Source organism: Rhamphochromis longiceps, linkage group LG12, assembly GCF_057381845.1.
Source record: "Rhamphochromis longiceps isolate RC_006_pf linkage group LG12, R_longiceps_female_GT1.1, whole genome shotgun sequence".
Classification (NCBI taxonomy): Eukaryota; Metazoa; Chordata; class Actinopteri; order Cichliformes; family Cichlidae; genus Rhamphochromis; species Rhamphochromis longiceps.
The window spans coordinates 4,128,069-4,142,596 of record NC_140568.1 but is presented as its reverse complement, the minus strand read 5'-3'; the positions used below and the strand labels follow the sequence as shown (position 1 = coordinate 4,142,596).

The 14,528-nt window shown below is 41.8% G+C and overlaps 1 protein-coding gene across 2 annotated transcripts; it reads right to left on the bottom strand.

Moving 5' to 3' along the window:
• Window positions 1-540: 540 nt before the first annotated feature.
• On the bottom strand, window positions 541-14,287 carry LOC146656603 (poly [ADP-ribose] polymerase tankyrase-1). Of its 2 annotated transcripts, XM_085424392.1 has the most exons (28): window positions 13,790-14,287; window positions 13,012-13,236; window positions 10,670-10,765; window positions 10,507-10,543; window positions 10,190-10,265; window positions 8,761-8,781; window positions 7,148-7,242; window positions 7,002-7,068; window positions 6,564-6,750; window positions 6,311-6,432; window positions 6,070-6,161; window positions 5,668-5,746; window positions 5,406-5,577; window positions 5,207-5,286; window positions 4,875-5,020; window positions 4,540-4,705; window positions 4,201-4,420; window positions 3,787-3,896; window positions 3,393-3,581; window positions 3,008-3,254; window positions 2,765-2,847; window positions 2,521-2,641; window positions 2,327-2,424; window positions 2,112-2,186; window positions 1,798-1,903; window positions 1,505-1,691; window positions 1,255-1,411; window positions 541-1,169 (listed from the first exon to the last, which is right to left on the bottom strand). In XM_085424392.1, exons 1-28 carry the CDS (start codon window positions 14,238-14,240, stop codon window positions 1,083-1,085), a joined length of 3,792 nt encoding a protein of 1,263 aa, XP_085280518.1. In that variant the 5' UTR covers window positions 14,241-14,287; the 3' UTR covers window positions 541-1,082. The 2 variants fall into 2 exon arrangements, with proteins under 2 accessions (XP_085280518.1, XP_085280519.1); XM_085424393.1 differs by lacking the exon at window positions 8,761-8,781 and having other exon boundaries at window positions 13,790-14,286.
• Window positions 14,288-14,528: the final 241 nt, after the last annotated feature.

Sequence of the window (14,528 nt, the reverse complement as noted above, 5' to 3'; positions counted from 1 at the left end):
TGGGACATTTATTAAAAAAAAAACAAAAACGGTATAGGAGAATCAGAAGGCATTAAAGGAAAAATACAGATGTCATTTACAGTTTAACTCAAAAAAATTTGTTAAACAGCAACAGTTATACACAAACATTTACACAACCTGTACAAATATTTTTCCTCCGCAAACTTGCAAGTTAAATTTCAAAATAACTTAAATAGTTTTCTACGTAAAAGTGCAAATCCATATGGGTGTGATGTCTGTGAGTAAAACCATGGCGACAGAAAGGGTGCTTTGAGCTCACTGGCTGTAGGATGTCCACTTGTAAGGAAACACAAACACATTTAGCTGCGTAGTTATGATGCCTTGCACTGACCAGCAAATCAGTACTGTAATATCCCAAACAGTCCCAAACTCTGTGACGCCCTTTCTCAACCAATCGTGCCCAACCCTAAATAAAGCCACCGTTAAACATTGCAGTTCAGTCTTTGTAGTGTTCTCGGGTTCAAAGTTTGGAACGTCAGCATTACAGTATAGCAATGACAACCTGTTACATGTATGGTAGTGTTATAGGTTAGCATTAAAGTCACAGTTAACCACAGACCACTCTATACAGTCTTGAACCCCAAACACGACAGGGTTGTAGTAGTCCACAGGTTTCAGGTTTCGACAGCAAGTGTGAGTAGAGGTGAGGCGAAGGCGGCTGCTGCTGATTCTCCACAGTCACAAGGTATGAGGCGACAGAGAGTGGCAAACTGTTAATGCTGAAACTTCAAAGTCTCTACAGGCATCCTTCTCACTGGTGAGGAGGGGAGACATATTGAAAACAAAAAACTAACCCACACACGCTATTGGGCTTTACATGCTTCTGTAAAATCATGCAGCCGAGTCCAAAACAGAAAAAAGGAAAAAAACTAAAAGAAAATCACCATGAGGAGTATTACAGCATATCTGCTCATGAAGCACTGGTCACCATGGGCTCTACTGGACAGAAAACTGGAAATGTGTTTGGTAAATAAAAACGGTGTTTAGGCATTTGCAATACAAATGGGGGAAAAAAGAAGCAAGCATCGAGTCTTTGTGTGAGTTTGTGTAACATGAAGTAACTACGACTTCTGCTCGGCTCCTGCTGCAGACTGCGCTGCGCTCTCAGGCTTAAGGATCTGGTAGGTGATGAGGTACTCTGGGTAGGCCTAAAGAAAACAAAGCAGGGTGTCAGCCAATATTACACAGCACGTGTTGCTTTTTGCTAACGCTATGGCCCGAGTTCTTAATTACCTGCTCTCCTCTGTAGATGACGTACTCGGCGTAAGCTAGGCCGTTAACGCTGGGCCGCCCGATTACTGAATGATGTCCTGGGGGAGCGTGAGCCATCTTCATGGCACTGAACTGTAGGAACGACTTCCCCAAAGTCACTCGGCAGAAAAGCATTTGCCTGAGAAGTCACAACATATGAACTGAGTACAGGAACAAAACTTTGCTACAACATCTTTGTGCTGCAGTTTAATGGGTGACAGCCAAAAGTTACCTGTGGCACAGGTAGCAGGATCGGTCTTTGTGTGTTGGGCAGCCAGTGCCTCCACCAATGCCGTAGACGTATTGATTGCTTTTTGAGGAGTTCTCTGCAAAATAGATACCTGCTCCAAACATCCCTCCTATGTAGGCGTGACGCTCATCAAAGCCTTTGTGAATGATGGCATTGATAAACGGGGAGCCTGTAAGAAATTGTGGCAGGATGAAGTTACACAGTAGTCAGGTTTTCTGTTATGTCTGCTGCAGACACACAGAGCACATAGATGGTGTGACAGTGGGTGTGGTTACCGTGAAACAACATCCGCTCATTGTGATGGTTGTGGTTCTCATCTGCGATCTCCTTCTGCCTGTGGGTGTAACGTTCCCTCAGCTTCTTGTTTACCACCTTTTGAATCTGTGTGATACAGTAGGGTACATTTCAAACAGGATGCAGGGAGTTGTGTTTGTTTTACACCATAAACTAATGACTCCTCCCAAACTGCTGTAATATTGAGGTTTGTAACCCCAAAAATATACTAAATAAAGATTTTAAAAAATAGCCAACACTTGGTCAGTATTTTGCTGATAATCAAAACAGTCAAGTAAAGAGTCAGCATTCAGACCTTAATGATGTTGTATCTGCTGAAGACACCACCAGCATTGCCTCCATCTCTGTGCTCTCTGATGGTGCTCTGCATCTGTGTGACACACATGAACAACAAGATTTGTTATAAGGCACTCTGTCCAGCTATCGCTACATAATAATTTACCAGGTATTTAGAACAGCTGCATTAAAAAAGAGACACTATTTTTGGGTAAATGCAGCTTCTCAGCTCACCTCCTCCTCCACTGACTGGTACTCCTTGTCTTCTGGGGCGAGGTCTATAAGAATGGTTCCCTGGCTGGCACAGTGGAATGTCAGGTATGGGTTGCCACCTGAGAAGTGATCAAGATTCAAAGTGTAAAGATGCACACTCTCTATTAAAGTAGTACCAAAAAAATCCCCCCAAAAGCCACTGGGTTACACCTCACCTTGTTGGCCACCCAGCAGCCTCTCAACTCCCTTGATGAGCTTGTGTCGGTGGCCATATGCATTAATCCCGATCTCCTTCAGCTCCTCATGGCCCATGTCAGCCAGCACATCCAGTGTGATCTGAGAAAAAAAGAACCCCACAACAAATTGAGACCTTTAATAATTTAATTTTGGTCAAACGTATAACCAGCGGGTTACAGGTCCAGCGTAAAAGGTGTGCTTGCTAGAAAAAGCCATTATGACCTGCTCTCTCTCAAAGATGTCCCTGAGGTGCTCCAGGCCCAGACTCTTCAGGAATTGACTTATGTTCATGTCCAGCATTGCCACTATGAAAAAAAATAAAACAACAAAACAAAAAACCCAGAAGATTTAATAAAACAAATAATTGTAACACAAGCTCCCCAATCTCTTTTATGTCCAATTTGTCTGCTTAACAAGATTTTATAAACTGAGCAGTGTTTGATATAAGGACCGCAACAAACTTACTTTCCCCTTCCTTGCGGTCAGTGCCAGTGGCTCCATCTGCCACCCCGGAGGACCCTGTAGCAGCGGCAGCAGCCAGCTCAGTGAGGGGCCCGGCAAGGTTGTCTATGCTGCTGGCAGCTGAGAGACAAGAAGGCGTGGAGGCAGGGGAGATGACAGAGGCGCTGACCACTGTGGCCTGAGGCTTAAAGCAGCTGGGCAGGGCATCCGGTGGCATGGCATCCATCAGCAGGGCTCGGATGTCATCAGCCTGCAGGAATATACAAGTTTAAAAAATTCAGCAAAGGAAACACCCTGAGCCTTTCAACGAGCAAACATATTAAAGTACAGAATTTCATTTTATGGTGCGTTTAGTATCACAGTTATTCTTTCAGACAGGAGCCATTACCGTAGCCAGATCCAGAGCAGTCTGCCCCTCCTGGTTCTTCATGGTGGGGTCGGCTCCATGAGCCAGCAGCAACGCACAGAGCTGTGTGCGACCCTTCTGAGCTGCTTCATGGAGGGGTGTGAACGCCCATTTGTCTGTGGCATTCACACACGTGTTGTATTTGATCAGAAGGGCTGCAATATCCACATGCTGCGAGGAAGAGAGGGAACAGATCACAAGTTAAACCCTGAACTTCAAGTTAAATAAAATAACACAGTTACTGACACAGAGTTTTCAAGAGCTGATGGCAAGGTCATCAGCTCAAGTATCTTTTCATCTACAGTGTTTACACTTTTCATGTATCTACAGCTACAAAACCCACAAAAATGTTTCTGTTTATGTAGCTGAGACTGACCCCGTAAGAGGCAGCATTATGAAGAGGGATAAGGCCTCCTTTGTCCTGTGCGTTGACGTCGGCCCCGTGTTCTAATAGATACTCCGCCACTTCAAGGTTGTTGTAGCCAGCTGAGAGAAGAAGAAGAAAAAAAAAAAAAAAAAGAGTCAGTGCAACTTCCTTCATATGAACACACTTCGAAAAGTCTTTTTTAATGCATATTTAATTAGATGAGATTAGTCTCATTGAGCTCCACTCTTTTTACAGCTCGACATGAATAAAATGCAAAGGAAATACTGTGTAAATACAAAACACATAAGACCAACAGCCAGAAAAACAGGACATATTATGTTCCAAGTTTTTATGTCAAACAGTGTGTGAGTTAGTATTTTTACTCAGTACAAAAGTATACAAACACATCAGAAGAGCTTGTACCTGCGAGGTGAAGCGGTGTGGAGTTGCGCCCCTGTGTGTCTCTGCAGTTGATATTCTCCGGGGAGCAGAGCTTCTGGACCCGGGCCAGGCAGCCCTTCTTGGCAGCATCCAGCAGGGCGGCATCGCCCCTCAGCAGGTCCTGGATGTCCGTGTCCCCATCTTTCACCATGTCCAGCGGCATGTTGCCATCACGGTTCTTCTTGCTTGGGTCGGCTCCATGCTGAACAGAAAGGTTTAGTTGATCGATTTTATAAAAATATTTGTTGCACATGACACTGAGTGACTTTCCAGGCCAAAGTGATTCGTTTTCCTGTCAGAATCATGAGGGTGGGCGCTTACTTTGAGTAGCAGTTTGCAGATTTCATATTTTCCTTTGGCCGCAGCCTCGTGAAGAGGGGTGAACTTCCAAAGGTCGGCCACGTTCACTGAAGCTCCATGTCTGACCAGCAACTCGGCCACTTCATAGTGACCATAGGAGCACGCATTGTGGAGGGGAACAAGACCACTGAAGGAGGAAAACCGGCAGAAAAAAAGATCACATTTAAGAGGGAAGAAAATGTGTTTAAAGTACTGATAATTACGGCTTAAAAGGCTTTAAACATGATAACTTCTGATGTCTTTTATGACATTTTTAGTGAACTAACAGACTGTAAGATGGTAGTTTAAGAACTCACCCCTTGTCTTTGGCGTGAACGTCAGCTCCATGGTGTAGCAGGTATTCAACAACAGCCACTCGATTGTAACCGGCCGCAAAGTGCAGAGGAGTGGAGTGGCGCCCCTCCAAGTCCCGACAGTTTACGTTCTGGGGGGTGCAAAGTTGCTGCCAAACGTACATTTTCTAATTAGCCAAGTTTACAAGACATTACATTTTATATCACTGCTACTAGTGAGCATGTGGAACTGATGTGCTACAAATTTTACAAGTGTACAATAAAGATTTTATCACAGTAATAAGTCTCTGTGAAACTCATCATGAATGATCAGGCAGAAGAATCAGTGAACTTACTTGCACTGTATCCAGATCTCCTGCTTTGGCCGCCTCCAGAAACCTGTAGTCCACGTCAGAGTTACGTGTGGGAACATTTTCTGGAAAAGAGAAAGAAAAAAAAAAAAAGCTGTCAAAGAAGGACTCACATACACCATGTGATGATCAAGAAAAATAGTGTTTTTTCCATTTTCTTGAAAGTTAGAAGTGCGGTAATCACCGTTGAGGATCTGTTGCACAGCTTCGTTGCCCATCTGAGCAGCGGTGAAGCCCTGCAGAGACACAATGGAGGGGTCGGCCCCGTAACTCAGCAGCAGCTTGCAGGTCTGGATGTGACCAGCCAGCGCCGCTCTATGAAGAGCTGTCTGACCCAGAGTGTCCACAGCATTGACCTGGAGTCAGAACGAAAGAGGTTTCTAAGTTTCATACCAACAACTCTCCCAAAGACCACATTTTTTCAAAAAGGAAATGCAAAAGCACACCTTTGCTCCATGTTTCTGCAGCACCTCAAGGATATCATTGTGAGCTCTCTCGGCAGCGACGTGCAACGGGGTCATGAAGCTAAAAGACGTCACAGATGAGAACATGTCACCATTATCACTCTTTAGTGCTGAATCAGCAGCTTTTCGTTTTTTTAAAATGTTTTACATCACGGTCTCACGTCTTTGCGGCACTTTAATGTGTTTTTACTTGCAACACATTTTTTTGCAATTATGTTGTCACATCTTAGACCACAGAGATTAAGTTGCTTAATTTGGAATAAAATGCTTATTATAATTATTATTATTATATCAGCTACATTCATTACCTTTAAGATGAACTCCTAGTTTATTTGCTTCTTACTTTTAAAAATACAATCTAAAAACTTTTTGTTGTTAACTTACTCTTTGTTCTTCTCATTGATGTTGGCACCTTTACGCAGCAACAACTCGGTCACCTGCTTTCTCTTAGGGTGGGGTGAAGCCACAGCACAGTGCTGAAATACACATTAACATTATATTAGTGCCGAGCTTCATCTTCATTATGCAGAATTATGCAAAGAACTGCTGGTAGCACAATGAGAGAGAGAGAGAGACAGGCATGTTAAGAGAAACTACTGGCAAGCTCCATAGACTTGATTCTGACCAGAGCTGTTTCGTTGGTCTGAGGATGTTTGAAGCTGATAATTTCCAGAGCCAGCGTCTTCTTCACTTTGGCCACGTCCGCCTCCCTGGCTGCCTGCAGCAATGAGTGACCTTTGAACTCATCTAAAAAGAGATGTGGAAATGACAAATTAGGTATGGTCTAATGATTTGGGTTTCTAAGTACATGAAAGCTAATCTTTGTGGAAAAAAATGCCTGCTGATGAAGCCTTTTAGGTGGCTTAGCGAGAACTCACAGGTAAGCCTTTCTTTCAGCTCTGGAGTCGGAGCCATGTCCACAGCACTCTTGCTGTGGCAGTTTAGGAGGGTGGGGTCAGCCCCGTGGCTTAGCAGCAAGGAACAAACCTCCACTCGGTTCTTGGATGCTGCCTCGTGGAGGGGAGTGAACTGCCACAGGTCCATGGCATTCACACAGGCTCCATGCTGCAGAGAGAAACAGCACAAAACGTGTACAGGAGAAGGAAGAAACATTTGTTTCATCACATCAGTATCTGACATAACAAAATGTAATTAGTGTCTGATTACAATTCCTAGCACTACGTTATTTCCTAGTTATAACTCATGACATGATTTTACAAAGCGAAACGAGTTACACTTATTCATTGCTCAATAACATTTCAACCAACCCAGAGTCCTAAAAGCACAAGCTCATCAAATAAGAAATCGTGTCTTACTTTAAGCAGAAGCTCGGTGACCTCGTAGTGACCGTAGGAGCAGGCGTTGTGAAGAGGAACCAGACCACTGCCGGACAACACACTCTGGTTAGTGTCGTGACTTATACTTAAAAGGACAAAAGAGAGAAGAGAAAAAAAAGCCTCACCCTTTGTCCTTGGCGTGAACATCAGCCCCATGCTGAAGGAGGAGCTGAACGATGCGGACCCGGTTGTACCCAGCAGCCAGGTGCAGCGGTGTAGACTGCAAGAGAAAGAAAGCCTGTTAACATCGTTCGTGGGCCGGGTCGGTGCATACTGCCTTTGATGGCCACATGAGCGAGCGGCTGATTAAGGCCAAAAGCAATTGTGCTAGAGCAGGCTATGCTCGGTGAGTTGCAGATGAATGGCGGACATCGTGATGCAGAGTCAATGAGTTTGTGGGGAAAATTCAACAACAAAATTCAGTTGCTGTTGTTACTATGTCTGACCTGAGCGACGACGAGCAACTTTAACCTCACTAGTCATCTAACTCGATTTCCAATTGATAAGATCACAAAAAAATAAATCTTTTAGGTCTTAGTACTTCGAAAATAGGTTTGATGCAGTAAGCTGAGGAGTAGTAAAGTCCAAAAGGCTGCTTGTGAATTATGGTTAGGATACAATATCTGACTTACTTTCCAATTCCAGTTATAAAATAATTAACAAATAAATAAAAAGAAAAAAACAATAGAGACATACAAAAATGCTTCCAATTTTAATTTCTATTAATTTTTCAATTACCTGTGTATAAAAACAATCATTCAATACTAGCTATTGAGTAAATAAAATTATATTGAATCCCAACCATAATAGGATGCAGTGAAGCTACAATAAGCAGGCTGAGAAAAAACAAAAAAATCAAATAGCCTAATTTCAGCCAAGAAAAATGAGAATTAGTATAAGCAAAGCTGCAAATCCCATTTCAATTGCATTTGTTCACTGTTCAAAAATCTGGCTCAGGTCAAGCTCACAATGAAAAGAAGGGACATTGTTTCATTTCAATCCATGCAGTGATGTTAATATAAAAATGCAGAAATGTAAGACTATTAAGTGACAGTGAAAAAAAACAAAAAACAGCTCTGAATAATGAGAGTTGAATCATGGAGGCTTCATTCAGTTTGGGATGACACAGGCAATTTAGAAGCAATCAACATGGAGGGAAGAGCATAGCACTAGAATGGCAGGTTAAGTTTAGACCATTCATTACTGCATACCAACTAATCCAACAAGGACATGTGAAGTATACACAAGTTACAATGACACAAATTCAAGATTCGATTGACAAACAAAGTGCAGAGGGGCAGGCCTTCAGGCATGCATGAATTATCACCATCATCAAAAACAAAATTAATGAAAAGATAAATCAGACACTGATTTATGTGCAAGTGATCGAAAGCTGGAGAAGTGTGGGTGAGTGTGCAGAGGAGAGAGGACAGACGCTGAAGTAGGCAGGCAGTGGGCATTTTGTGCTCCTCTCCAAATCCAAAAAGATGAGTCGTCACCATGACACCAACCCAGTTCAGTCGCTCACTCACATTCACGCACACACAACAGAGGAGCATCAGGGTAGGATAAATGAGTGACCCGTACACCCAGGTCCATGATGTGCAATTAACAAGTGACAGCCAGCTTATTGGTCAAATAAAAACGATGGATTAAAAATAAAAGAATAAAAACAAAAACAAACAAAAAAGATCACAACAGTGCATCAATTAAGTGGCCGTTATCAAGGTCAACTTACCAGCATTTTTTGTGATGTTGACTGATCGACAAATGTTGCCAGAGTCACACGGAAAACAAAATGAAACAAAAATTACAAAATGACAGTGTCTTTTCACAGCAATTTCTCTCTCTCCCTTAAAGTCAGTGAAACATAAAGCGCAGTAAGACAATAACCACTGTTTGATCCGTCAAAGACGGTGTGAGATTAAATGTGACACGGGGCCAGAGAGGGTAAGTAGCTGGAGGATGCAGTGGAGACTGCTCCTCCTCTTCTTAGGTCTGCTTAAATTCCAGACCACATCTCCAAAGTGGCTTACAGACCTAGATCATGCAAACATCAATTCTACTGCAAAGAGGTAACACTTTAATTTCTGATGGAAAAAAATACGGTTAGAAGTGAATGACATGTGCTGAAAAACTGTTAGCAACAATGAGTTTTCATGGAATAATGAAGGTAGTAGTTATGTTTTGTTTTAAGCTGGTTAGAGAAATAAACACATTTATTCAGGATAAGAAAGCTAATCATTCAATAATTTGAAAATAATGCATGAGGGACCAACCCCACCCCCCCTCCCAAAGAAAAGAAAAAAGAAACACACACACACAAACAGTAGGAGTAAATGCTCCTGTTCATAGGGATGCAATGGAAACAAGATCCCTCACCTAAATCAGCCATGATAAACAGTGTGTAAAGTCTAAAAGAGGAGTGCCAGCTGTGTTTGTACCATTACACATGTAGTTCCCTCAACCACAAAGAGGAAGACAAAAAACAAAACAAACAAAATTAACAGGAGGAAACCTGCATGGTGATCTAAACACTGCTTACAGTGTAATCACGTCCCACTAACAAAGACTAAGAACTGAAAATGACACAGAAATAAACTGTGCAGAATACATTAAGCCTAGTTCTTTGATCTGACCAGATGTGCTTCCACAGAAAATAGATTTCACAACTGACCAAACATGCTGGAAAAATATAGTTTTGGGGGTTTTTCGTGTAAATTTATGTCTACTTTAGCTTCAAGAGAATGTATACAGAATCAACTAGCCTGATAAACTGGGTTGAAATAGTGCTTTTAGTGGTTTCCTTGAAAAAGGCTGGACAATTAAAAGCCAAGTTGAAGAAAACTGATGCTGTTAAAATGAGGATGATTTCACAGCAGCAAATGGATTGTGGATGGTCTCATGAGAGTCACGCATGCATGATTAGAGAATAAGAAATGTCTAAAACAGGTATTTCCAAATTAAGATGGCCCCAACATAAATCCTCTATAGAAACACCATTCAAACTAATTCAGACTCCTTTAAACACATGCTGACTGAATTAAAAAACAAACGAACAAAAAAAACAACGTGCATTTTCCCCCTCAAAATCTGAAGTTTTGGAAACACACTAGTAAACGTGTATGTATGTATTTGGTGTAATGTGCTACTTGTGGCTCATTTACCTTGCGACCATCGCTGGCGTGACAGTTGACATTTAATGGAGTCAGCAGTGCCATCAGTTTTTCTTCATTTCCACTCCTGTAATTAGATGGTTGAAAAGACTCAGATGTTGTTAAATCAAAATAAATTGATGGAAACTAGCAACTAAGACGAGGTCAATTAAAGTCAGATTAAAAGGATATCACATGCAATAATTTTTCTCCTCCTTCATATGTTTTAACTCTTAAATGTGCTTACAGAATCACAGGACACACCAGCATCGTTTCTATAACTGCAGTTTACCCAAGAACTTCATGTCATCAACTATTGACACACTCACCTTGCTGCTTCCAAAAGTTCATCCTTCTTGTATTCACCTGGAACAAGAAAAACTCTCAGATTAGAGAAACGTGTGAAACACTTATACATAAATATTGGCATGTGACTTAACTTTACATAGCATTTATTGCTTATGTTTGTTTGGCACATTAACCGAGACTGACCAGTGAGAACCGCCTTAGCTGAAGGGTCAGCCAGATCCAGAGCAGACTTGCCATCGGTGTTGCGGATGTTAGGATCAGCTCCGTGTTGCAGTAACACTGCAAAAGATAAGATGAAATAAACAAAAACTTGCATTTTAACGTTCCTTTTTTGTGTTACTCAGAATGCTGTGCATATTAATAAAGAGGAAGGCTGGTTAAACAGCATAGATAATAATAAAAGACACAAAGTTGAAAACAGTGTTCAAGCTGGCACCACCTCTATATTTTAAAGAGCCCCAGGGGAGAACGCCACCTCGCACAATGAATGCTCCAGCTCATCAGACGTTTGCACATACACTCAAAGAACTAGAATGACATCAGTCTTGTATTCATCTGGATGAAAATGAGCGCTTAGATTAGAGCCTGGCATGCAAAACACTTCACATAAATGTTTGCAGTGGATATAACTTTCCATGGGCAATTACAGTCTCTGTTTGTTTGGCAAGTTAAGTGCTGAGAATGAACCCGGCTGATTTATCAAGTAGAACCTCAGTTATTTCCACACAGGCACATTTTATTTATACAAATAATCCGTATGAGTCAAAGACTGAGGCTTAGGATGGCTCATAATGCCAGTTCAAACTAGGGCTGGGCCATATTATACCGTTCACGGTAATACCAGTATAATGTTAGGCAACGATAGGAAAATGAAATATCGCGATAGAATATGAGTAAAACGCGCATGCGCAGTGCCCTTGTTTTCATACGCACATGGCCGATTGTTGAGCGAAACAGATGAACCAGAATTGGTTTGTAAAAATGGTGCAACTTCAGTGATGTGGAACTGGTTTGGTGTTTGTCCGTCAGATACATGACAAAGCACCTTTTTTGCAGAACATGCAAGCGGCCGTCGTTATTGTCGGACTAAGATGCTTAAATCTGGGAGTAATCTGGGTCCTAAACTCCGTATGCTTCAGGTCAAACAACACTGCAGCATCACTGAGAGTTAAAAACTGTCTAAATTCTTTCATCTTTAATAAAACGATCAGCATTGCTGCTTTACCAGGTGTAACTAGGAAGTCTAACTTCCAGGCATCCATGAAAACAAAATTTATTACATTTAACGGAGTTAGAAGTTAGCAGGAAGCTAGCGGAAGTTAGCTCGCTAGTTTCGCTAGTTGCCTAAGCATGATATTGCATGTTCTGACTGAGAGATTTCTGAAAAATTCAAACGTACAGCTCTGCTATCACTTCCAACATAAATGAAGACCGGAAACTAAACAGCAGTGACGTTTGTAGGGTTACTGAAGTTGGGCTAGCTGGTATATAATGATGTGCTACGTGATCGCTAGCGACACAGCTATGTTAGCATAAACAGTGAAGCTGGAGGACGAACACTAACACTTTTACACTTATAAAGGTTAACGTTAAGGTTCCTGATAGTTGGAGACAAATGCAATCGCATGGCAGGATGCTGTAAACGGACCAAACTTCAGTCAGGAGAACAACTGAGATAATCCATCCACAATACGAGGTTAGTCATTAATATACTGCAACATGGGAATAGAGCAGCTGCCAGAGAATTCAACATTAATAAATCAATGGTACAGAAGTGGAGGAAGCAAGAATGAGTTTAATAAAGTTTGATTTATCTGACTGCTTTGTTTCGCTTAATGTGCCTTATAATCCCGTGCACCTTATGGTCCGAAAAACACGTACTGCACACTGCAGTTTAATGTTGCAAAGCACCTCTTTTTAACTTCAGTGGATATTATACATGGTTATGCTCAGGATATGTCAGCCCATTTCTACTGGAAATGCCTTTTGGTTAAACTTTCAGCAAGGAATTTGCATTTGCACTGTTACATTTTTATAAAGCTTTAATGTACATAAAAACCAGCTTCTTGTTTAAGTGAAAATAAATGGAAGGTTGTCTTTTTGCGCTAGTAATGTTGTGGAGTTGTATTTTGTCTCGCATCAATTATATCGTCAGTTATATCGTTATCGCAAATTTTCAAATATATATCGTGATAAATATTTTTGGCCATATCGCCCTAGTTCAAACTGTTTCTTTACTCTTGAAATGAGTCCACAAGATGTACTTCTACATGGCAGCCATCCCTGCATAGGCAAATGTTTATGTAAATTAACAAATAAAAAGGTTATATAGGCTATAGAAATTTGATAGGGGAAAAAAAAAACACTAAGGCATTTGTTTGTGTGTCACCCCAGTGTAAGTAATGTTTTCAGCCTGCTCTGGCTGTTTTTCCTGTCTCACACACATATTTATTAAGTTTTTCACTCCCACACATACACAATTCCATATTTGCCTAACCGTAGATATAAACGGCTAGCATCCTTACCAATGCACACATCTATCTTTCCCTTGATGGCAGCCTCATGTAACGGAGTGTAGTTCCAGTTGTCTCTGGCATTTGGATCTGCGCCTTGACACAAGAGGAGGCTGACGACTTCTGCGTGTCCAAAAGAGCAGGCATTATGCAGGGGGATGAGACCTCCATCATCCCTAGCGTGAACATTGGCCCCAGTCTGCAGAAGGTGCTCCACAACATCTTTTCTACCAAAGCCTGAAAGAAGCACGTGCGTTGAGTTTTTCCATCTATATTACATTAAGCGTTTTGCATAAGTATCCTGCTAACATTAATAGCTTTTAGCCATTCACAGGAAATATCCCAACAAAAACAACACTTTATAACTATATTAAAATATAAATACTCTTTATACGATTAAGCATCCGTATAGATACACAAACTTCTTACCTATAATAATTGCAGAGGTGTTGTATTTAATTTAGGGCTTGGGAACTTAGCAAACAACATACACGTAGTAGCATACTGTTAGTTTTTGTTGCAGTTCATGCTAACGTACGGTTATCCTAACTAAAAGATACGACGGTTTGCGTTTCCTAGCTAAATGTTATTAGCGGCACAGCTTATAAAACAGTTATAAAACGACAGCTTAAAATTATAGTTACATTTTAAGGAATATATAAGAAAGATAAATGTAAATAAAATGTTAGCGCTAGCACTAAACAAGTCAAGCAAAACACATTATCTAGCTAGCCGCCCGCAGTATGTTAGCTAATAACAAGATGCTGTTGCTACTTCATTAGCTCGTTACCCGCAGCGAAATGAAGGGGGGTTGATTTTCGACCAGCCATGTCCTTCGCGTTTACATTCACCGAATCCACAAGTCTCTTTACTCTGGATACGTCTCCATTACGACAGGCCTCGAACAACTCCCTGAACGCCCCACCGATGCCGCTGCTGCCGTCGGTGGGACTGGCAGCTCCAGAGCCAGGGCTCGAAACGCTGCTGCTACCTCCGCCAGAGGTTGTCGTGGTGGAGCTCGCACTGCTCGCTAAGGCCGGGGCTAGTAGGTCTGGGGAGGCCAAAGCCATTTCAATCCCTCCGCTGCACTCCCTCTCATTCTCCGAAGGTCCAACGGCCGAGGTCAGCAAAGCCATCGGCGGAGAGCCCGGAGGAGCGCCAGAAAGAGAGCCGTTTCTCGGCGGAGACTGTAAAGTATTTTGCTGTTGTTGCTGCTGCGATGAACGTCGAGACACCGCCATTACAGCAGCTCTCAGGCGATAATAAAAGCAGTTCCTCCTTCTTTCCGGTGAAAGTGGTCGTGTTTCCTGTCAGCTGTTTTCTTAGTGGAGCCTGGCAGTGGACCCCCTCCCCCTCTCCGACTTAAACTTACTATAATGCATTGCAAAACACATTAAAAAATATCGTCTTTAGGTATTACATTGCTTTATTGCCTTATTTAAAATTGATTATTTAATTTAAAAGAACGTACTAAAAGACTGAAAATAGGTTTGTGAGATTTGGGGGGAGAATTTTTTTAAATAGTTTTT

Bases quoted from the DNA above. Each gene is read 5' to 3' on its own strand.
- LOC146656603 (XM_085424392.1), bottom strand. From the start codon at position 14,240: ATGGCGGTGTCTCGACGTTCATCGCAGCAGCAACAACAGCAAAATACT. The intron at 4,706-4,874 runs GTGAGTTCTTAA...TTCCTCCTTCAG, and splicing joins GTTCACGCCAAAGACAAGGG to TGGTCTTGTTCCCCTCCACA. The intron at 1,412-1,504 runs GTAACTTTTGGC...GTGACTTCTCAG, and splicing joins TCCTGCTACCTGTGCCACAG to GCAAATGCTTTTCTGCCGAG.